The sequence below is a fragment of the Nanorana parkeri genome, unplaced genomic scaffold (assembly GCF_000935625.1).
Source record: "Nanorana parkeri isolate BGI_ZX_2015 unplaced genomic scaffold, ASM93562v1 scaffold470, whole genome shotgun sequence".
In the NCBI taxonomy this organism is placed as follows: Eukaryota; Metazoa; Chordata; class Amphibia; order Anura; family Dicroglossidae; genus Nanorana; species Nanorana parkeri.
Genome location: NW_017306738.1, coordinates 544,969 through 570,154, shown reverse-complemented (window position 1 = coordinate 570,154; position 25,186 = coordinate 544,969). Strand labels below are relative to the sequence as shown.

The window sequence follows — 25,186 nt, the reverse complement described above, 5'->3', positions numbered from 1 at the left end:
TCTGTGCTCGGTGTCAGCTCTGTGTATGTACAGCAGAGAGACCTCCGATCCATTCTGTGCTCGGTGTCAGCTCTGTGTATGTACAGCAGAGAGACCTCCGATCCATTCTGTGCTCGGTGTCAGCTCTGTGTATGTACAGCAGAGAGACCTCCGATCCATTCTGTGCTCACTGGCAGCTCTGTGTATGTCCTGTATAGAAATCGTAGAGCAGCTTTAGTACATAATGTGCACAATGTCAGTTCTGTATGTTAACAGCAGAGAGACCTCTGATCCATTATGTACACAATGTCAGCTCTGTGCAGAAATAAGAGAGAGGCCTTCAGTATATTGTATCAGAGCAATGTCGCTATTATTTTATAGCGGTAAACTGGATTTCATTTTTTTTTCTTTTTAACTAGAGCTGCAGCACAAGGTGAGGGAAGTGGAGGAGAAGACAACTCGGCAACTGGCTGAGATGGAGAAACATCTGCATGAGACAAGAAGAGAGCACACCAAAGCTGGTACCTTATCATGCGTTATAAATATATTTATATATATATTACAGTGTAATGTATTTATCTTTGCTTTGTGCTTGTTTCGAATAATTCTGGACTGATTTCTTACTTAAAGTGCATTTGTACTTTGCCCAGGTAGAGGGAAGCAACATGTTCCCTTCAATGACATTCACACCAGCTACACATCCTTCCTTCATCTCTAGACACAAAGGCACACTCAAATAATAGCATTTTTACTTTCCATTAAAATCATATGGCTCTACTTAGGGTCACAATTTGTCACAATCCTGTGTTATTAAAGAACCCCCGAGTGTGATTATGTCTTAAATCCAATAGCAAATTTCACGTCTTGGTGTGGATCTCCATCCACAGCTAAACATCATTCATATATTGCACATTGGTTGTGACTAAGGTGCCATTGAGAGTGATTAAGGGAAACTGTTGCCAGATATCATTATTGCCGTAATATGATTCTGATTAGTATGAGTGTAGCATAAAGGAAAGTGTTAACCAGCCGCAAGTGCCCAGATCAATGACATTCCAGAATGACATCCAACGCATGGGAACGATTATGCAACGGCGCTCTCCTCAATGTCGCTGGCGCTGACTCGAGTATAAGCCGAGGGGGGCACTTTTCACCCAAAAAAATGGGCTGAAAATCTCGGCTTATACTCGAGTATATACGGTAATACTTGCCAAGGCTGCAAATCCCAGCATTTAATTAGATCTGTCTTCCCCAGATTGTAAACTACTTCAATTCCCTTTACCAGGGATATTAAGTGCACATGCAAGACGTTCCCCCCTGCGGCCCCAGGGCCCCTGCAGTTTTCTTACATAGTGTAGGTTTCCCAGTATCTTTACAAAAGTAAATATTTTGCAGCACTGGTGCTTATCATATTGTTTGGAGCCCCACCAGGCAGCTGCACGACAGAGACTTCGATGTCAGTGTAAATCCATTTATTTGGTGTTAGTCATCAAGCGCTTTCGGGGCCGCGCAGGGTCTCCTTCATCAGGCTCAGAGTAAACATCGATGTTTACTCCACCACCAACTACAAAAAAAAAGACTATCTTCACAGTAAATCATATCCTCTCAATCTATGTCAGTGGGCTTTTAGATAACACAGGAAGGCCCTTACACCCGAAGCTGGCATCAGATGAGGTCTGAACATCCACCTGGTAGGACTTAGTAAACTGTGTGAAAAGACCAGGTGGCAGCCTTGCAGATCTGGGAAATAGTAGCCCGATGCCGAAGGGCCCAGAAGGCACTTACAGACCTAGTCGAATGCATTGGATTCCACACTTTGCCTTGATAGGAATGGGTGAATCCTAAGACCTTAAGCTTGGATAATGGTCTGACTGTGCCACTGAGAGAAGGTGGGGCAGGAAGCTTGTGCACGTTTACGTCTGAAAAGAGGCAGTCTTTCTGGAGGAAGCAGAGACTGGAAGATAACCTCTCTCAGCCTGAACTATTTTCAGGCAATGGAGAGAAATCTTCTGTAAAATGGAAGAAGGATATCCTGTTTATGGTGAAAGGCCAAAACTACTTTAGGAAGGAAATTCTAGGATGCAAAACCACCTTGTGTGAGACCAGGAAGGGTTCTTTACAGGATAAGGCAGCCACTTGCCTCCCAGAGCTGATGGCTACATGTAACACCACCTTATGGGTAAGAGTCAGATGAGAAGGGAATTTCAGGGAAGGAAAGACATAGAGCCGGGTGTACTGATCCCATGGAGTCACTAAAGCATCCACTACACTTGTTTGAGGATCCCCAAACCTGGAGACAAACTTGTCCTGTTTAATGTTGATTATGGAGACCAGACAATCAACATCTGGCACTCCCTACCTGTAACACCCTTCTGTGTAGAGTAGAGTCCACTGCGTCCAGAGGATGTCTGCCTGCAAATTGACCATGCATGAACACGTACACACTGGACCCACTCTACCTCTCTTGGCACAGCAAGACTTCTGGATCTTCCCTGATGGTTGATGTATGCCACTGCTGTGCTCCAAGGTACGAGTAAGTTCGAGCACTGATTTTGGAAGGTTCAGGCCGATTGGCTTGGGAAGCCACTAAGCTCCCAGGCAACTCGGATTTAGAATCTGCAGGAGAGGGCATGGGAGCGCTCTTTCGGCCTCTGCAATCAGGATCAGCAGGTAAATTGGTGATCCAAAACCCTGATGCCTTACATAACCAAAGTAAAGGGCAGAGGGCAACAGACTGCAGATGCCCTCACCAGCAGTAGTGGGCACACTGCAAGGAGTCCCAGAGTCATTTGCGAGTTGGGGGGCACCTGCTACAGTGGCAGTAAAGTAATCTATAGGCTCTTACTCTGGTCATCCCCCCCAGCCCTCACCTGCTACCAGCTGTCTGGGTTTTATGAGTCAGTGCAGGGGGCAGTAGGAACAGTTGAAGTTGCATGAGGCTTTTGCAAGCAGGAGCAACAGCGGGGAGTAGCTTTCTTGATACTGTTGGGAAGAGAGCACGTGTGCATGACACTCCACCGAGCGGATGTTGGTGCTCGGTCCCACAGTGCTAACCCTTTCCATGGCAAAATAGGCAAGAACCGGGAATAATGGCCTCCCAGCAAGTAAACCTGGTAGCTCCTGGTCCTCAGCTGGGTCTTCACACCGGGCAAACACCAAGGCAATGCCAATGGTTCTGGATCTGGAAAGCACTCTGCGGCAAACTTGTTAGCAGACAGTCAGGCAAGCACCTTATACAGAAACCAGTGCCTGAAGGCCACTTCCAGGCTAGCCTTGCAACGTCTAGTGGGGTCAGGACTCTGTACTCCAGATGCCAGGCTGTGGACAGCTGTGCCAGGTAGCTGATACCGAAAAAACAAAACTCCAGCAGCAATGAAAAAAACATATGTAAAAAAAAAAAGTCATCAGATGTCTATCCTCCTAAAACATATGCGTGTAATCATAAGACCTCCTGTGTTCCTCTATGTACAAGAAAACAAATGGTAGTTTCTCTAAAATGTGGATAGGGTTATGTGGTCATACTATACATGAATAGTTCTTACTGGAATTCCATAAAGGATGTACAGTTCATCATCCGCTAACTGCCCTGTATGCGCCCATAGGTCTATGATAACATATGGCTGTGTGTGCCAACTCTCACATTGCTTTTCCCTAGTTGTGGCTCTTCGTCAGACAGAACGGCAGATGCAGCGGGAGAGGAATCGGAGTCAGGAAACAATGCGTACATTAGAAGATGCCGCACGATTGCGAGAGGAGCGGCTAACCGGACAGCTACGGGATGCAGAAAGGGACAAAAACCTCATGACTGTGAGTCTACTTCTGGAAAAGCCTTTGTTCTTGAACCCCCAATCCCCTGACTGCCAAATTAGCCATCTTGTCCTAGTACCCATGAAATATTTTAGCTTTGAATGCTCTTAATGCACAACTATGAACGTGCTGTGACTTTTCTTCCAGGCCACGCTGCGGCAGGAGGGATTATTGGTCACATACCAGAAAAATCGGACAGCTGCGATCCAGTCTTCGGTTATCCGCACTGAGGAGGACCATAGGCCAGCTGGTACTCCAGGGGCAGCAGGAAGTAAAGGTGATTTCTCCTTGCTTTCATATGCACTTTGGCGAGCAATAGGCCAGCTGGTACTCCAGAACCTGCTGGGGCACCGGAAATAAAAGTGATGTCTCTGTTTCCATACCCTTTGGGCACACGGGATAAACTTCCTACATCTCTCCCTTTACAATCTGACCAGAGAATGTTACCGTCAAGAATTGCCAGCACACATTGAAAATTGAATTGAATGCACACATTGAGAATTTAACATAAGGATCACTACAAGCACCAACATACCCAGGGGCAGTTGTTGCATCGCTGCACTTTAATAAACAGCTCCTGTAAAGAGTAAGTATTTAATAGAGAACTATGGGGGGTAAGTGTTTTCCCCCCATAGTTCTCTTTAGGGTCACAGGAGGTCATATACTAACCTCCTTCCGTGACCCAAAGCTCCGTATATAGCGGGCTATTACTTGCTATATACTGAGAACGCTGCAGCCAGGACGGATCCTGACAATACTGTCGAGATCCACCCAGCTGGCTGAATGACAGCGGGCTCTGCCAATCTAGAGGCAGAGCCAGCTGTGCCCGCCCCCTCGTTTGTTCCTTCACTCAGTGCTCGAGGATCGGAGAGGGAGGGGGGAATCTCTGCGGGGAGCTGTGACTGACAGTCATCGCTCACTGCAGGGATGTGAGCGGATCGGCGGGAAGTTTCTGCTCACTTCCTGATCGATAGATCTGACCTGTGACAGCTTCTTTGTCACAGTTCGGCTCTGACTATGAGGATTAGTGGAAATCACTCACCTCGTAGATCTCCTTTTAATGATCCTAACATTTTACCCTCATACAAAATGTTACCTCCATGCAAACACTAAACCTAAATAGAAACACTTTAGATAAGAGATACATATATTGCAGCTTTCTAGTCCTTATGTGGTGGCTGCATTAGATTTATTTTTTGTCAGGTCCCCCCCCGCCTTTTATACCTGCTGATCCTGCCAATAATGTACTTCCTGGCCTAGGGTGACAACACTACTTGTACTGTATCTATGAAAGAACAGTGTTATTTGGACTATCAGCCCCCCTCCCCCCAATTCCATTATCTAGAGAGCAGGGGATGTGTCATTCACAGATGATAGCCGATAAAAAGGTAAGCCCAACATATCAACTAATGATGTGCTGTGCCTACAGAAACGCATTGCATAAGTGTCTGTGAAGGTTCTCATTCATCCAGGTCATAGCATATCTGTAAATAAATGTCAAGGCAACTGGCAACATTTTTATGAGTCTTATGTTGTTTTTCTTATTTATCAGAATCTCTCTCTAATATGCTGGCCAATCTGCAGAGCCTTGGAGCTGCTCTACTTAAGGAGGATGTTGATAATGAAGAGGAGGATGAAGAGCTGATGTAACCACCAGGGACGGCATATGTAATGTTATGACATTGTCATTTTTGCACAAGGTGATTGATTCATGAGTAGTGTGATCCAGGGGGAACTTACTACCTCAGTGATATTACTGGCTTCATTTAAAAGAAACCTATACAGAGAGTGATACGCAGGCTAGCATTGCTGACGTCTGAAAGTGCTAGTTGCCGGGGTGTCATGCAGATCCAGTGACTTCCAAATCCTTTATCTTCTGACTCCAGAGTTCCATCTTTACATTCTGCATGCTTGTTCCGGTTCAGTTACTCAAAGGTACTAAAACTGGACAGGGCCAGGGGACTAGCATTTTCAGGAGAGATGACAAAAGGCAACCTTCATTTAGGGCTCAGCACAGTGTCTAGAAAAGTGTCTTTAATAAAGCAAAGATCAGTGTGCGTGATACAATAACCAAAAGCAGCCAGAGGAGTAGAAGAGTCCGAATTATTTTATTTTTACTTACCTGGCTTCAATAAATTGAAATCTGTGATACAGGCCCAGCCACATAACCTCTCTCTCTGTGGCTCCAGGACAGGAAATGAAGGGAATTCCCTTCACTCTTAAGTGTGGTCACCAGAGCAGGTACCCCCATTAAAGTGACACTAAACTCAAGCATTACACCTTAAAAATCCATTCAAATACCTAAACTAGTAATAAAAATGTATCTTATGTGTATCACTCGGTTGTAGATCCTCAAATCATCTCTGAATTGGTGCTGACACTGTCCTTCCTTCTGGAGGGTGGCTACTTGTGTTCCCCATGGTCCCTGTGTGTGTTGTAAAGTAGTCACCGCTCCAAACTCGCTCTCGTGATGGACTACAATCTCAATATAAATTAGTAAACTAAGCATGCGATTGTAGTCCATCACGGGAGCGAGCTTGGAGCGGTGACTACTTTACAACACACACGGGGAACACAAGTAGCCCCCCCTCCAGACAGAAGGACAGTGTCCGGACCAATTCAGAGATGATTGGAGGATCTACAGTCGAGTGATACACAAATAAGATACATTTTTGTTACTAGTTCAGGCGCTTGTACGTTTTACCCTCAGACTTTAGTGTCACTTAAAATTACCTCACTCACCTCTTGCTCTAGTGTCCCCTGCCTGCATGCTGTAGAGAAGGATTCCTTCTGTGTGGGTGCAGCGCTCTCTCTGTAGCGGAGGATTCCTTCTTTCTGTGTGGGTGCAGGGGTCTCTCTGTAGAGGAGGATTCCTTCTTTCTGTGTGGGTGCAGCGGTCTCTCTGTAGCGGAGGATTCCTTCTTTCTGTGTGGGTGCAGCGGTCCCTCTGTAGCGGAGGATTCCTTCTCTGTGTGGGTGCAGCGGTCTCTCTGTAGCGGAGGATTCCTTCTTTCTGTGTGGGTGCAGCGCTCTCTCTGTAGCGGAGGATTCCTTCTTTCTGTGTGGGTGCAGCGGTCTCTCTGTTGCGGAGGATTCCTTCTTTCTGTGTGGGTGCAGCGGTCTCTCCGTAGCGGAGGATTCCTTCTTTCTGTGTGGGTGCAGAGGTCTGACAGACATCTACACCCTGCGGAGTCAGAGCAGGAACTTTGCTGAATGGAGAGCTTTATCACTGACTCAGCAGGTTGTGTATCGGACCTCTGCAGGGAGATGGCTGCTTCCACAGCAGGAATCCTCCTCTCCTCAGGCTGTAAGACTTGGCGCACATGGAATGTATTTTGGGGGTTTAAACTAAAAGCTCAGTTTGGCTTTAACACTGCAGCGTTCTGGAATGGTGGTGACCAGTTTGTACATAATGTGTATTTAAATATTTATTTTTTCCATGATTTGTAAATCACAGAAACTTTTCTAGAGAAATACAATAAAACCACAGGGGGATTTTTTTTTTCTAAGATCTTTTCTTTACTCCTAACCCCTTCTCCTCCATCTTCCAACTGTATGTGACCTGTACATTTATTGTATCTTTTGCACAATTACCAAGCTCCATGCTTTAACCCCCTCAATACCAGCAGTGTTTGTTCATTTTCACTCCGTATGCTTCATCTACCTTTCCAAGAGCAATCGCTGGCCAGAATGAGAATATATATATATTACACACACACACACCCCTTTGCTAAAAAGAGTTGTCTATTATTTCACTGACACCTGGTCCACATTCAATGAAGTGTCAAGACACAATGCAGGTCACAGTAGATGAAGTATAGGGCCCATTCACCCCTAAACATTTAACACACAGGTACACAAGTCATTGTTTTTTTTTCCCCCCCTGGGGGGGTGGGTGGTCACACCTACTTAATTCCAGAAACAGATGATGGCACTTCAGGACATAACGTAGTAAAAATGGCAATTTATGGTATTAAATCTCAGAGAAACGGGCATAAAATATTTCCTAAGGTACCAAGATGAAAAACTGTAAGGAAATGATATCTAGGAAAATAATTTAACATTAACCAGGACCGGATTTTTTGTTTTGATATCCTGAATGCCACAAAGAAGGACCAAGAACAGCACATACCGCCCATAAGACACAAGTGTGACGTGTTTAATTGTTGCATTTCAACACAAGATTCCAGCCAAAGTCAGCATTTCTCCACTCTTTTTTTTTTTTCCCCCCCAGTGCTGATGCCCTTAAAGTATGCAAATGAGGCACCCCAGAGTAAATTATATAAATATATAGTCTATATAAAAACCACAATGTGCAGTCCCTTCCTCCATAATTAATACCAAACCCTCATAGACAGAAGGTTGGTATAGATTTAAAGGGGGGTAACACAAAATAAAGCCAACTTAAAGTTGCCACCTTCACATCGGAGTCCTTCCCTTTCACATCAGGAGCCCCCTTTTGGGATAGTTTGAAGGCACCTTGGTTGAGAAAGGCCAGCTGAAGTGTTTCAAACCAAGCAAATTGGAAAAAACAAAAAGCAAAAAATATGTCACTTTTATTATATACAGAGGGCTCTGCTTTATATACAGGCACAGATTAAGAATGCATCAGGTGCAGGAAATCTACAAAAGATCGGACATGATAAATTACAGGGTGCAGTTTTTAATAAAACAAAAATGAAAAGCAGAGAAAGTTGTCTCCAGCCCATCACAACCACGCTCCATTCACCATTTGTGCTGGATAATAAAAAATGGCGGCCATGATTGGGTTTCTATGGGCCACAAGCTCTCCTAAATCCTTTATATCTATTTGCCCCATCGTATCTGAGCAGGTGGAATGCGAAGGCTTTGAGTTTAAACCTGGCAAGTAACCCAGAGATGCAGCAGAGCTTCCTAAACCAGTTCTTAGTAACTTAACCACACTACTAAAATCTCTAGTGATCAAAGCCCGACTTCCATCTACAATTTGTTCTTTTGCTTTCCTATGTCGTTCCTCCCTCCCTAAGACTGCAATATTCATCCTCATTTTGGAGCTGTCCAACAGTACCTATTTTGGCCACAAAATGGCCTCAGTCTTTGGGGTTTAATGGCGCCCACCATCGTTAACCCGGGCGATTCAACGGCACCCACCATCATTCTACCTGGGCGTTTTCATGGCGCCCACCATCATTCTACCTGGGCGTTTCATTGGCGCCCACCATCGTTCTACCCGGGCGTTTTCATGGCGCCCACCATCGTCCAAGCCAGGCAATTCAATGGCGCCCACCATCATTCTACACAGACGATTCAATGGCGCCCACCATCATTCTACCCAGACGATTCAATGGCGCCCATCGTTTAACCCAGACGATTTAGGAAAGGCTGAGGGTAGGGTGTCATGGCCACACACCCCTCAGCACAGCATCCTGCACTCACACTATATTGCTGAGGAGAGGAGAACTCTCTGCATCATCCAGGACTGCCCATTGTTGGGTAAATACCAAGGCGGAGGAGAACCCAGCTGGCCAGAAGACATCAGAAAAAGGTCAGTAAAGAGTAAAAAAAGAAAGAAGCATAAAATATCGGGCTCATGTCACAGGCTTTAGAGGGAGACAGTGCCTGCAGTTGGGCTTTTTCACTACACAGATAAAACACATGGATCCCTATTATGTAACCTACACAAAGTGCAATAGTAGTGATTAATATTACAGCTGCTGCAACTTTGTGTTTGGACTCATATCTACTCCTAGGGACTATAGAAGAACAATCCAGCTACTAAAAACTGCCCATGTGTAGCTGCAACCTATAATGCCCGTATGCTCTGCTGCAGGGAACCCTCGCTGGTCTAGAATATTCTTTTCTCTAAAAAAAATAAAAAAAAAAAAATGATCTACGTGTTCACACTACATGATACAATAAGGCTACATACACATAAGCAGTGAATGCCAACGGACAGACAGCAGTGCCGCACAAGTCACTGACTACAGGAAGACAAAGGCAGCCGGCTTGTACAATCCAGTCCGATCCGCAGAACTCTATGGGACCATTTGGGTTTGCTGTCCTACCAGATAATCATAAATTATTTCCGTCATCACCATTAGTGAATATTTCAAAGCGTGACAGGCACCCAAAGAGTTCAGGAACACCACCTCCTCGGGGTGTGGGTTTTCTTTACCAAATATAACTGACGAATTCCCTCCAGGCACTTTGATACAAAAGATGGCTCCCGGTAGCCGGAAAGGCTGGTATACTCTAAAGACCTGTGCTGGGATCCTTAAACGGAACACCTATGTGAAAGGCTCTGACAGAAGCAGTCCTTACGTGATTAACACTAGATCCAGGGCAGTGACTGAGCACATTCGGCGTACTCACCCCCAGAACAATTCCTAACACACAAGTCGGGGGAATGCCAGCTTCCAGTGGAGCCTTCTCACGCAGAAATCTCCATGTTTATGACAGAATTGACAAAGAAAGCAAAAAGGTAATCCTACCTAACGGGAGTATAACTAGCCTGCTTGTCAGGGAAAAGTCTCTATCGAAAACAATGATTGTCCTCTGTCCAAACTCAGCGCCTCCGTTTGGCGGGAGCTGGTGCACTGTCCTCCGCCACGCTGCTCAACAAATAGGCACCGGGGTTGACCTCCTGGCGCAGAATCCCACTTAGAAGGAACTCGGCTGTAGTGATTGGTGTTCTCGATGGCACCGACTTGCACCGTGTGGCATCCTCTGGGCACGACACAATGACGCACTTCTCCTAGGAGGCAGAATTCATATATATATATATATATAAATGGTGTTACAGAACCTGAAAAGCTGACATAGGACAATGGTGAAAGTCTCTCTGTTACCTTAAATGTTCGGGGCATCTTGGGGAGGAACATTGCTCCGCTGCAACAAATGATATCCTTCATTAACTCAGGATCTGGCTTGACACTGGGGGTGACGTGAATCTCGTAGCCCTAAAAGCACAGAATAAGCAGATCAGGAATGGTTGTAGGCAGCCTTTCATACAAGACATTGAATGCTAAAAGCAGCAGAGTGACTGGTATTTTGCTCTTCGTATGATATCCTGTTTCTAGATGGCTGCAGGAGGCTCCGAGCCTCGCCCACCTCAGACGAGTTGGTCCCATCCAGAATGGGCCCTTGCACCCGAGTCCCCCATGACAGGGATAGGTAACTAGGCGGGGCAAGTCTCACTCAAGGGCAATCTTACATATTTGATGTTGGTATTCATTATAGCCATGCTATTATTTTCCACGATGCTCACTTATTGCTGCCTTTGTATGTATGGCTTGTTCCTTTTTTTTTTTTTGTATCTTTCTATTTTTTCAATTTTTTTTTTTTGAAAAAATTTAAAAATTTTTTTGTAAAAAAAAAAAAAAAAGCAGCAGAGTGGAGGAAACGGAAAGAATAGAACACCACGGCTCCTACACGTTAGCAGATTTCAAAGCGCTTCTGTCGCTGAAGAGAAAAAGGCTAGAAGACTAACCTAATTTTTTTAATCAAGCCTCTTTTCTAAGCCGCCGCTAGAGGTCATCTCTTCATTTGCCGCTATCCACTCCTTTGGAGTGCCACATCTGTAACTGGCTGAAACGGACCTTGCGAGGATAGCCCGGTAATTACCTTCACACTGGGTTCTGTATGGGATGGTTTCCAGACTCCATTTTGGTATCTGCTGAGCCACTGGCATTACCCTCAACGCTTCTTGAAAGAAGCCTGAGGAACAGACTGAGACTGCAAAATCTTCTCTCTGATTGAATGTTAACCCGTCCCTTCCGTTTCTCCACTCCGTCAACCTCTTTGTCGAGACCCCTCTCCCTTTCCCCCCCCCCTGAAGTTATCTCCCAGGCCCCCTATATGACCTAACACACAAACTGTGCCAAATCCTCAGGCAAGCCCTCCTGTGCATAAAGGTGCGCCCCCAGAGTGTGGGGGAGGTGATTTGTGGGGATACTTAGACAACCTCCTGTTAAGAGAACAGTCAGTGGCTTCAGAAATCATAACATCGTTTGGAGTGTCCTGGGCACAGCTCAGTCCAGAGTGTTCCTTCCACAGAAAAAACTGCAGACTTTCCCTCCATTGTCTGGATGTGGTTTAGCCTGTGGGAGTCCATCTCTTAGCTACTGCTTCTTTCTCTTTTTGTCATCCCGGATGTACCCAAAAAGAGTGCTCCAGCTTATCACTCGCTGATTTCTAGGTGGCTATGAGAGACCATCATCCACGATGATGGTCTCAAGGATTGGGTTCCACCCTTCCCTGTCAAGTTGCACTCTACTAGATCTTGGGCTTTTAGGCATCAAGAAACACTGTCTGAAATTCGCATGGCTGCCACCAGATGGACCTCAGCTGATGCCACTTTCATGCAAAAGGTCCTTCAGGTGACTTTTTGAGCTGCGGGCACTCCCCAGTTCTGTGGTTTTCCTGGGCCTGTTGGCATTTGTTTGTGGTGCTGCCACCTCTCAGTTGGATGTCCAGAAGGTGAAAGGCTTTTCTGTATCCCTCCATGGACATGAAAGAAAATAGGATTTGGTACTCGGCTTAAAATCTTTTTCCTGGAGTCTATTAAGGGAAGCAGGGCTCACCCATATGTCTTTTTGAGCATGCTTTCAGTACTGCTAAAAGAAAAAAAAAAAACAATCCTGGTGTAGGTGGCAATAAAACAATCAAAGGAGAATGACTTCCTGAGCCCCTCAATGGACTCCAAGAAAAGGATTTTAAGGGGAGTACAAAATTCCTACATGTACAATCACATTGATGTGAGGGGGATAAAGAAAAGCAGCTCAGATGCAAACAAATGCCCATGTACACAATCCATATGTTAACATGGGCTTTAGACAATGCTGAAGAACTGCCTGCATCAGGAAAATGAGAGATCAGTTTGTCTAAAAAGTATTTTCACTGATGTATGACAAGAAACAACAAAAGGCAAGTGCACGGCGCATCCATAACATCCCATAATAACTGAATACCCTGCCAAGCACAGGCTGGAGCTCATTACATCTAACATAATACCCGAGCGATCATTGCCCTGTACCTCAAAAAGGGGTCTCCTCTTGGCTTTCTGCAGAGATTCCGACAGCACAAAGTTGAAGCTCTTCTCTTGTTCTTTATCTTTCACCAGAAACTTTGTATGAGACAGGAAACAGCCACTCTTCTTACACTGTCAAGGAAGTCAGAGGAGGAACAAGTCATTTAGAAAAGTAAAGCATAAAAGACAGACATGACACATTTTTGGCATTTAAGCACAGAACAGGATTAATGGAAAGCTAACCTGAGTCGCTCAGCTGTCAGTACTTAACCTGGAACCAGCAGGCACATTATAAGGTCAGAGTGACGTTAGAATCATCTAAATACATGTTCCAGGTATGTTCCATGACGGCCAGGCATGTACCATTTTAATAGGAGGTTAGCCACGACAGACTCCATATTCTCTCATACAAGTCTCTCATAATGTTCAGCCTTTTCCCCTCTCCTGACTCACTCCCTTTGGAGCACCCCTGCACTTTTTTTTCTTTCAATCTGTATGCATTCCTCTTTCCAGGTGTCTTCAGTTTGGTCACAGGATGACCCAGGTCCTCTTCTGGCGGAAAGTGGTCCACAGCATTCACCTGGAAGTCCATGGCAGCTTATATTGTGCCCCTAGGGCGCAGCCAGCAGGGTGCTGTACATAGCTTTGTGAAAACATCACAGCACCCTACCTTAGTACTCCTCACAAGAGCCCTCAGCCCTGAGACAAGCAGTGGGCTGATTCTTGGGGGCAGTTATGCAAAGATCAAAATGCCTATATGGGTGGATGTTGGTCTGGATGAGTAGGAGTTCTTAGGAAGACTTCTATAGGGCCTTAGGTAACATGTGACACAGAGCCTACACTATTAAAACAACCGAAATCCAATGAATAAAAGGGGCAGGCCAGGGAAGAAAGAAAAGATGATGCCGGGCATCCTCTATGTGACTTGCTGTAGTTTCTGATGCATCTGTAAGATGCAGTGAAATCAGAGGACGCATTTTCATTACAGGAGAGGAGACTGTAGAAAACAAACTCTGCATGGCTGAAGGGAAGGCTGGAGTTCAGCTTTAAGAGCTTTTGTCAAGTTTTCATTCTTGTATTCCCCTTGGAGAGATTGCAAGTCCACTTGCTGTCATAGAACTACCAGGAAAGTTTTTCTAACCCTTCCCCCACTAATAAATAAATGTGCTTTCGTTGCTTTTTTCCCCCATTAAATATTCCACCACTTCCTGTCCACACAGGAAGTCAGGATAATTCTCCTCAATGGAGATGCAGACAGCAGGAAAAAACTGAGAGGTTGTAAATATTCCCCACTCTGTCTAAGCCTCTGTCACAATGTAACAGATAGAATCCCTGTCGAGTCCTGACTGAGAACGATCATTTCAGAGCCAAGACTACAAAACACGCACTTTGATTAAGATCGGTCAATACACACCTTGACTATCCAGTCCAGCGTAACGATGGGGACGCCCCTGGCAAGCGCGCAGAGGAACTTCACCGTTCTCCGGACACGGTCTGTTACCAGGTGAGTGCAATCAAACACAGAGTCTGCAATGTCACCTCCCAACGAGCGGATGATCTCTTCACCCGTCGCGTCCACCACACCTGTGAACAGGACCTGAGGAAGAGAGAACGAAGAATTATATAAACAACACAGGTCAGAGCTGGAAGAGAGACTAAAGCTTTTAGCAATAGTTGCATCCCAGAGAAAGAGGCAATGTAAAAGAGAGGGCGGACGGTGTATAAGGAGCTACTGAAGTATACAGTGACATCAGTTCTTACTGGAGTTTGTCAGTAAGGCCTCATTCACACAAGAAAAAGCTGGCACGTACAGCTCCGTGCTGCGTGCACGGCTGTATCGGGCAGCTCCCGGGAAGGACAGGTGCTGCATGTGATTAGTATGCAGCCCCTGTCCTTCTCTATGGGAGTACGCGGCCGTATGCCCCCCTACGCTCACCCGCCCTTCACGTCCGTGCGGGTGTCCATACTCGTACACTGACAGGATGGATCCTGTTTACGTTCGAGCCAGAACACCTGCACCCGTGCAGACCCGCACTTAGGGTGAGCGTAGGGCGGTGTACGGCCGCGTAGTCCCATAGAGAAGGACACGCAGCACCTGTCTGTCCTTCCAGGGAGCTGCCCGATACGGCCGCGCACGGAACTGTACATGCCGGGCCTAAAGATTGGGAGGATGGCATGAGATCTGTGAATATTCCGAGTCATTTAGAAGGATACGGCTGCTATGTTTAATGTACACACAAGGTTGGTGGTTTTTTTTGCAGAATATGAATTGTCGCACGTGACATCTTATTGCAGCTCATCGCTGGTCAGATAAACAATTATGTTGCAGCACAAATAGTTTATTTGGCACATGTCTAGCTGTCTCGCTCCATCGTCCTCTTGGTGCACACTTCTATTATGCCGTATATTGGCAAACTGATTTCCTGCACCATGATTTATTTGGCACAGATTATGGGACTTTTTGTCACATATTTCTTTGAAGGAATTGAAGGTGAGGTTAACAGCACTAATGCACATCAATGCTGGGGGTTATTGCAGTCACTTACACCAACGCTGAGGGTTTCTATTGCAGTCAATGCAGGGGGGTCTCTATTGAGGCCACTGACACTAATGATAATGGTTTTTATTGCATACACAGACTGGGGGTTTATTATTGGGGTCACCGACATCAGTACTGGGGGATTTGTATGCAGGTACTGACACCAAGGCTGAGGGTTTCTACTGCGGCCAATGACACCAATGCTGAGGATTTCTACTGCAGCCAATGACATCAAAGCTGAGGGTTTCTACTGCAGCCAATGATACCAATGCTGAGGGTTTCTACTGCAGCCAATTATACCAATGCTGAGGGTTTCTACTGCGGCCAATGACAACAATGCTGAGGGTTTCTATTGCGGCCAATGCTGAGGGTTTCTATTGCGGCCAATGCTGAGGGTTTCTATTGCGGCCAATGCTGAGGGTTTCTATTGCAGTCACTAACATCAATGAGGACTCCAACTTCCTTTCTGTGAGCACTGCAGAACATTGCAACTAATGCAACAGGAAACAAATTTGCAAGCACTAACTGGGTGCAATGCACTTCATTGCACGAAAATGCGCTGCTACTATGCAGCCCTCTGGAACAAGTTGACCACAACTAGTTTAAAAGGTAGAATTTCAAAGCCCCCTTATCTCCCCTATGTTCCCAGGTTCTCATTATCGCTCAGAAGCTAAAACTGACTGTTTGATTTGCTACTTAAAATTGTTTTGCGAGTGCCGCACACTCCACCCGCCCTCCGCAGCCGCGCACACTCCACCCCCCCCTTCCGCAGCCGCGCACACTCCACCCCCCCTCCGCAGCCGCGCACTCCCCAATATCATCCAGCAATATAAAACAAATGTCAGCAATGAATCAGGGGCAGATTCTAACTTTTCAGGGCACACTAAGGGTCTCATTTATAAAAGGGAGTAAATAATGTATCCACTCAGTGTTGTAAATGCGCTTCACAAGAGAATGGATAACATTGTCCACTCTACATTATAGTCTACAGGGTTAAGCAAACCGCAGCCCACATTTTATGGCTTTTATGGCCCATTCATAAAATGTTGCACCTGCAGTGCCCCATGGAGTTCTGTTTGCTTACATAGCAGAGAGATCTCTGTGACTGGAGGAAGGACAATAATGTGGCTTTGATCACATGACCAGGCTGTCTTCTCAGCTATTTTTGTCCCCTAACCTCACATTCATGTTTATTGCTCTTCACCAACTTCATGATCCTGAAGGCAGCAAGTGCAATATATATTTGTGCAATGTTTTTGAGCTGCGTTTGTGCTGCACTACGGCCATACTGCTGCTGTTAAATGAACATTCATTGTTCTTAGCAGCTCGAAACACATAAGCTAGGACTGCTGTACTGTGCAAACCAATGCAATAAAGCTTCTATTTAATCATGGAATGCTGCTGAGATTTTCCCATGGATACATGGGCCAGCTATACCACCAGCAAATATCAGACTTGGAACATAACGGTAGTAGTACTAACTTTCACTGTTACCATACATCTGGCAGTGTCCTGATGTTCCACAGCCGCACAGAAAATTACGAAGGAAACAAACCTTGGGCGGTGCTCCAGACTGAGGAACGTAGGGACTGGTGGTTAAAGCAGAGGAAGACAATCTGCCAGTGCGTCGCGGAGTTCGGACATCTGTAGGGGTATTTAATAAAGGACCTTGCCTCTGGCGGCTGCTGCGGGATGGGGAGGGTTCAGGAGTAGAAATTTCCTAGGAAGGGAAGCAGAACATGTTACAAACTACACAACATTGTGCATAATCAATGACTGATTCTATACAAAAATGCCATTTGGAGACCTCTGGGAGCCATCCTAGATGGCACCCAGGTGAAAGAACTGTAGATTCTGCCACTGCTTTCTTTCAGTACATGGCCAGTTTTATTGGGAGCTTTATAGTGAGGGTCACGGGGGAAGGGGCCAGGGTCACGGCGCTTGAATAGCTTTAGGAATGACAGCCGCCAGTGGAAAGATTGAATATAAATACAACAACAGGTAGTGGGCTGGCCATTTCAAATTGCAATAGCCAATAGCAGGCTGGCTACTGCACCACTTGCTGTGCCCTCCTCCCAGCGTGGAGAAGAGACCTATGAGATCCAGCCAACTAATCGATAATGAGAATAGTTGACAGCTACGGTATTCTCATTATCAATCAGTTGGTTGCAGCCCTAATAACCACCTGAGCAATCTCAGTGTTCTAATGATGAAATCTGTAGTGTCTGTATCCCTTTATGTAGACAACATGCCTTAAAGGAGAAGCTCATTAAAAAGGGAACTCCTATGGAAGGGGATGCCTAAAATGTGACTTGTATCTTAGTATAGACTTCTGAGAAAAGCAGTGCCCCCATCACACAAGCAGGAAATTACATTTCTAAAAAAAAAAAAAATCCAAGTTGTCCAAAATGATCTCCAAATGAAAATAGTGACATTTGAATTTCTGACACTTTTAGAATGGCTTGTGCAGAAACTATACGTGTTATTTCTAAGTAGTTTTCACATTACAATATAGATACCCATATGCTCCATATTGGTATAAGAAGGGATAAACAGATTTATGAATAAGGTAATACCACAGATACCGTATTTTGCGGTCCATAGGACGCAGGGAGGTCCGGCGCACCTTATGGAGCACTCGACAGACTGTAGCTTCTGTCACAGCTTCTATGACAGAAGCTGTGACAGAAGCTGCAGTTAGTGACCGCTGAGACAGGTGGTGCTGTGATTACAGTGCCACGGTCTCAGTGATCACACAGAGCAGACGAAGAACGTCCGTTCTTCGTCTGCTCTATGGTGATCTCGATCGCCGCCGCTGCTCGGCTTTAATATGAGTGATCTCATTAGATCACTCGTATTAAACGAGCAGTGGTTATAGTGAGGGTCACGGGGGAAGGGGCCAGGGTCACGGCGCTTGAATAGCTTTAGGAATGACAGCCGCCAGTGGAAAGATTGAATATAAATACAACAACAGGTAGTGGGCTGGCCATTTCAAATTGCAATAGCCAATAGCAGGCTGGCTACTGCACCACTTGCTGTGCCCTCCTCCCAGCGTGGAGAAGAGACCTATGAGATCCAGCCAACTAATCGATAATGAGAATAGTTGACAGCTACGGTATTCTCATTATCAATCAGTTGGTTGCAGCCCTAATAACCACCTGAGCAATCTCAGTGTTCTAATGATGAAATCTGTAGTGTCTGTATCCCTTTATGTAGACAACATGCCTTAAAGGAGAAGCTCATTAAAAAGGGAACTCCTATGGAAGGGGATGCCTAAAATGTGACTTGTATCTTAGTATAGACTTCTGAGAAAAGCAGTGCCCCCATCACACAAGCAGGAAATTACATTTCTAAAAAAAAAAAAAATCCAAGTTGTCCAAAATGATCTCCAAATGAAAATAGTGACATTTGAATTTCTGACACTTTTAGAATGGCTTGTGCAGAAACTATACGTGTTATTTCTAAGTAGTTTTCACATTACAATATAGATACCCATATGCTCCATATTGGTATAAGAAGGGATAAACAGATTTATGAATAAGGTAATACCACAGATACCGTATTTTGCGGTCCATAGGACGCAGGGAGGTCCGGCGCACCTTATGGAGCACTCGACAGACTGTAGCTTCTGTCACAGCTTCTATGACAGAAGCTGTGACAGAAGCTGCAGTTAGTGACCGCTGAGACAGGTGGTGCTGTGATTACAGTGCCACGGTCTCAGTGATCACACAGAGCAGACGAAGAACGTCCGTTCTTCGTCTGCTCTATGGTGATCTCGATCGCCGCCGCTGCTCGGCTTTAATATGAGTGATCTCATTAGATCACTCGTATTAAACGAGCAGTGGCTCCTACTACTCGCCCAGCGCCCGAAACTGCATGTCTCGGGTGTCGGGATTCGCTCCATAAGACGCAGGCACATTTTCCCCCTCCTTTTGGGGGGAAAAAGTGCGTCTTATGGAGCGAAAAATACGGTAATCTTTCGGATTTTAGCCTTTAGGTGGCATCATGAGCGTTTCCCATTCTAGAAATTGAACAGCGTTTTTTTCAGTTCGGGTCAATACGGCTCCATTGAAGCCTTATCGGCAGATAACACAGCACACTGATAAGAGCTGTAAGCCCTGAGAACAGATGTCACTAATGTTTGTCTGCGAGGGAGCATTGCAGCTATAAAATCATCTATATGAAAGGCAAGCACCTGCTGTGATCATCCTTGACTCCGCCATGCTGATAAAGCAAAGGGAGGAAAACATATTTCCCTGTTCTACCCTGTGTGTAAAATGCAGAAGATGCTTGATTTGCATGCTGTACATCTACTCACCCTGCTACCAGCACTTGTTTGAGAGTCACCTGTTGTGCTCAATTTTCGTGGCCTCCCTCTTCTAACTGCCGGTTTTTCTACTTCGGCTTCTTGAGTTTCATCAGACTTCTTTCTCTTGAGTTCAACATCTTCCTTTGAAGCCTGCCCTCTCTTTCTGCTGGCCACCGGGGTGGACACTGGAGACGGCTCCTCTTTGGCTAATGTTCTCCTTGTCCTTCCTTTCCTTGGCGTCTCTTCTTGCATTGACAGTTCATCATCTCTCTTCTTTGTTCCCTCACTTGGTTCTACTTTTGCCTCTGTGGTTTCCAGCAGCTTTTCGCTATCCTCTGCTGAGGCCTTTCTTCTTGTTTTTGACGACGATCTTTCAGGTTGCTCCTTATCTGGTTTAAGGTCTCCCACATGCTCAGTTGCAGTTTTCTCATCTGATTTCACAGTTTTCCTTGTTCTACGGGAGGTGTTTTGTCCAGCTGTATCTTCTTGATGGATTGCTCTAGTTGTCTCTTCAGCCACCTCTTCCTTTGAGACCCTTCTTGTCCTCACAGATCTTTTGCTTTGGTCTTCTCCTACTTGTGTATCTTCTGCTTTTGAATTCCTCCTTTTGCTAGTAACGGTTTCTTTGACAGTTTCTTCTTTATCAGGAATATCCTGCTCCTTACTACTTCTCCTTGTTCTTCTAGTTGTTTGGGCTTCAGCTGTGACGGAACTCTCTGGACTTCCTTCATTATCTTCAGTTTTCTGCTCTTTGTAGCTCTTTCGTGTCCTCCTCGGTGGCTTAACTGTGTTATCTTCCTCTGTCTTTCCAACTTCTGTCACTTCTTGTTCTGATTTTGGTGTCTCCTCTTTGGAATATTTTCTTGCCCTCTTTGGAAGTGGGCTGCTGTCTGGATTTTCCATCGCAGTTTGTTGGCTGTTTTTGTCTTTATTTTTCGGATCACCTCTTAGGCTTACGGCACGCTTGGATGGCAATCTCCCAGTCTGCTCTTCTGTTTGTGAATCTTTAACTTCTTCCTTCACATTTCTCCGTTGCCTTACTGATCTCATATTTCCAGAACTTTGTTCATCTGGACAAGGTTTATTAGCTTTCTCAATTTGGCTTGCTTTTGTGTCTGCAGCTTTACGTTTCTCCTGTTCCAAAGTGTCTGCAGTTGAAACTTGAGACCTCCTTGTTCTTCTGCCGCTTGGACCTTCTTGTCCAGCATCTTGGGAGTCGGATGTTCTTGGGGTTGGCATCTTGAAGTCTTCTGGTTTTTCCAAATCAGTACCAGTGGTTTCAGATTTCCTCTTATCTTCAACATCATCGGACTCTGTTTCTTGTGTGTTATTCTGTTTTGATTTGGTACCAGCTCGTTTTTTGCCTCTGACAGGCCTCTTGTTTAGAGGTGCAGAGATAGGCTCGGATAGTTCTGGGAGGTCTAGATGACTGGAGTCCTCACTTTCAGAATTTCTGGAAGATGTTGAGGCATTTTTGCTAGGCTCCACAGATGTTGAGGTAATATCTCTTTCTTGGTCACCATCAATTTGACCCACACTCATCTCCAGTGAGGTAGTACCAGCTACGTTCTCATCTTTTGATTTTAGACCTTCTACCTTCTTAGGATGGTCAACTGGAAGGTCTTCAGAGACATCATTATCCTTACACTTCTCAGAGCTAGAGCCAAAGTCTTCTTTAGCTTCATCTTGCTTTTCTTCTTCTTCTTTCAAACTCACAGCACTTTTCCTACTTGGTTGTTTCCTCTTTACCTCGTTAATACCTGATGTTGATGGTTTAGTCTCCGAGGACATTCTGGTGGTTCTCTTTTGAGGTACTGTTGGGACGACCAATTCATCCTTTCTTTTAGTTGTGCTTTCAGGTTCCTCAGTTGCTTTTCTCCGTCCTCCTCTTCTCCTTCCACCTTTCTCTGGTTCAATGACCTCCTTTGCCTCAGAGACCACAATACTGGGTCCGGACTGTCCCGATTCACCTGCCGCCAGTTCACCGGTTTCCTCTGGTGCTGAATGTGTTGTTGGAGCAGCTGGTTCTGGTAACTCTGCTTTTTCAGTTGGAATCTGCAAAGAAAATACAAACACCAACAAAACTGAATTTTTGTATCACGTTTTTTGAGGAAAAATCGCAGTAAATATTGTTTTTCACAGGCGCAGGGAGGTCAATTCATTTTCTCCCAGGACTCACAAACTACCCATCTTCCCATCAACATCAATTCCAACAATCAACCTCCTTCCTGCATTCCTCTTACCCAACCCAAATGAGGGCACTGGGAAAACAATGCATGGAACCCGTCAAGTGTAAATAAATATCTGCCGAGCTGATGACACCCTGAGCATACACAATGTGGGAGCTTTAATTACTCCTGAAGCCATAGCAGATAATGGCACTCTATGACTCCAATGCATACATTGATTGTGTGTACCGCAAATGACACCCTGAGCATCCCTTTGGCCCACCTGTCATACACTGACCAAGATTTGAGAACCAATGCTTTACACAAACATCACAAGATCCTCACCTCTGTACTCTTCTCAGGCTGCTCCTTTTTTCGACTTCTGCTAAGACCTACAATACACAAATACAAATAGCCTGTAAATACAAATTGTTTTAAAGCAACCTGTCATCAACATCAGAATAAAGCGGTTACCTAAAAGAAAGAATACAGTAAATGCTTCCCTCTCTCACTGCGTGCACCTCTGAACACCAATCTGTAAACTATGAGGAATCGCCTCATAATTTTCCAGAAGTCTGCTGGAAAATTGACATTTCTGGAAATAACAATCTCCTGTGCCCCTCAGTGCTTACTGATTCCTTGTGTCGCCCTCCGTGACACTACAGCAAACAGTAGCAATGTAGAGGTCGGCAGGAGGAATGCTGCCTCTGTAGCACTTTAAACCCAAACAGTGTTGTCAGCCCTGCCCACTTCTCCCCTGCTGGACTACAGACCACCTCATCTCTATAAAATAAGGGGGAGGTGTTCAGCATTGTCAGCCCTGTCTGAGTGCTCCTCTGTTGGAATACAGATTTCAGTGCAGCAGAAGCAGTAATTGTCAGCTTGCTACAGACATTTAGAAGCTTGCTGCATTTCAGGCAGATCAACAGGTAATTTAATTTGTACTTGCATTATTTTTAAAGAGTCATCACATGCATGCATAGCAGATATATGCTGCATATACAGTGATGTTCACGCATGAGGAAAAGTGTCCATAACTCGAGGATATGATTTTCCTTTCTAAAAGACAAAATGGTTACAAGCCTTTTACCTGGCGCACAATGGAACTACACATTGGCTCAATCTTGACTCTCCCTTCCTGTTGTTGTCATCAGATCTTCTACCCTTAGTCTGTGTCTAACAATGAATCTGAGAATCATCATAGCACCTCACCTCTTTTAGACGATGGCTTTCCTTTTCCTGTTTCAGTCAGTTTGGCTTTCTTCTCCTCTATAGCCAACGTAGTATCACCAGTAGACTTTACTTCCTTACTTGATGTGTCCTCCACATTGGAGGTACAGGGCTGGGTGGCATCCTCATTGGAATCCTCATTGGAGGTACAGGGCTGGGTGGCATCCTCATTGGAAGGTACTTCCAGGTTGCTTTGAGGGACATTTACATCATACCCTGGAAGGGTTAGACTGCAGACTTGGGTGGCATCATCATCAGTGACCTGCGTCTCCATATTGCTCAGTTCCCTGGGTGGGCTCATTGTTGCTGGCTCTGCGGATACAACTGATGCCATGGGTGAGATCTCATTTTCTGACACCACTGAAACAGCTGTCTCAGGTACGCTTGATCCTGTGGGTGTGCTTTCTGTTGACGGCACTTCCAACACATCTTTCTCAGGTATGGTTGATCCTGTGGGTGGGCTCTTGGTTGGTGGCATAGCCAGTACACCCGTCTCAGGTATGCTTGGTTCTGTTGCAGACACTGCTAATACCCCTGGTTCAGTGTTGATTTGGTCTCTGCATGGGTTCCCGGATGATGGCGCTGCAGATTCACTATGCTTAGTGTGATCTTGCTGGGGAGCCAACAAGGATGGGGCAAGATCTTCTATAGGGTGTTCCTGTTCATCCGGAGGCTCTTGGATAAAAGACTGCGTGGCTTCCAGCTCCAGTGCTGATAGGTCCAGTTCATCTTGTGTTGAATAGTCTATTGTTGTGTCTTCCAAGTTGCTGGTCTCTCCTTCTTGCTGAAGACCCTTTATCCAAACTGAAGTTGGAACATCCCGTCTCAGATGTAACCATGTCCCCGTCTGAACTGGAGGTTTAGTTGACGAATCCTGAGAGACTGGTTCGGTGTCCTCTTGTGAGATCGCTCCCAGAGGTGGCTCCTGAGCTTCTTTCCCTGATCCCTCCACACTACTGGCAGGTTGGATTTCCTCCTTGTTATCCACAACTTCCTCTTCAAGTTGAGGAGTCTCCTTGCTGCTGGGACCCGGTGACTGGTCTGCCTCAAGACAGAATAACTGAGTCTCGGCTATGGCATTTTCATCCTCCTCCTCTTCCTCAGACTTGTCCACTATAAAAGTAACATTGATTAAACAAACCTGTAAAATGTAACATATATATCTGAGCTCACACATAAAAAACAGAAGCGCAACTTCAGTTGAGAAAATCTGCAATGATGAACGAAAGCGACACAAACTACAGATTTCCCTGTATATAAGGTTTGGCAGTTTTGTAATCATTCTTTCAGTCCTTCAATCCATGATGGACTTCCTTGCTTTACACCCTTTTCTCATTTTTCGTTAAAGCGACTCTGTCACTATGACAAAAACTTGAGCCAAAGCCACCTTGTAAAAGAAGAGAATTATTAATACATTTTCTGCCAGAGGTGGCTCAAATATTTGTTCACTTAAAGTGATATTAAAGCCTCCTTTTGTTTTTAAATATTTCCTACAAGGAGACCCGCCTTTGATTGAGGCTGTTGCCGTTTTCTTTAAAAGTTAGTAATTCCTCGTTTTCTAGCAGCAAACTTCCCCCCGCACGGGTGCCTCCATCGGCTAATGGAGGCACCCGTGCGCACAGTGGCTGTGTGCGTCCATAGACGCACACAGCCCTGTGGCAGACCACGCCCCTCCTCTCCGCCCAACAATTTGATTGATGGTAGAAGGAGCCTATGGCTCTTTTGCCATAAGTATCCTCCCCCCGCAACCAGGAAGTTCGGGGAACGGAGGATCGCTTCGGGACTGGCGGCGGGGACGAGCGTAGCTGATAGGTAAGTGTGCGGGGGACGGGGGGAGAAAAAAGGCACTGGCCCGTTTTAAAAATAATCTAGAGAATGCATTAATGTAAAAAATGCCCAGACCTTAATACTACTTTAAAGAGCTACAAACCCTGCTGTTATCCAACACTTCCAGGTGTGTCAGATACCTGGTTCACCTCCCCACACTGTGGTTTCTCCCACCAGCCGATACATCATTACTGCAACTTGTAGTGACATAGCAGCCAGAATGGCATTTAATGGAACAGAACCGTATTGCCTCCTAGAGATGGCCCACCCTCTCCCAGTCTCCTAAGGGGCAAAGGAATAAAGAAGCCTGGTATCAGGAC

The 25,186-nt window shown here is 45.5% G+C and overlaps 1 protein-coding gene across 1 annotated transcript in view; it reads left to right on the top strand.

Moving 5' to 3' along the window:
• Nucleotides 1-5,436, top strand: part of CCHCR1 (coiled-coil alpha-helical rod protein 1) — a 28,527-nt gene extending 23,091 nt beyond the window's left edge. The window contains exons 15-18 of the mRNA XM_018560626.1: nt 399-500; nt 3,635-3,786; nt 3,934-4,063; nt 5,339-5,436. Coding sequence (XP_018416128.1) covers nt 399-500; nt 3,635-3,786; nt 3,934-4,063; nt 5,339-5,436 — 482 coding nt within the window. The remainder of the gene's footprint in view (nt 1-398; nt 501-3,634; nt 3,787-3,933; nt 4,064-5,338) is intronic.
• The last annotated feature ends 19,750 nt before the right edge of the window (nt 5,437-25,186 follow it).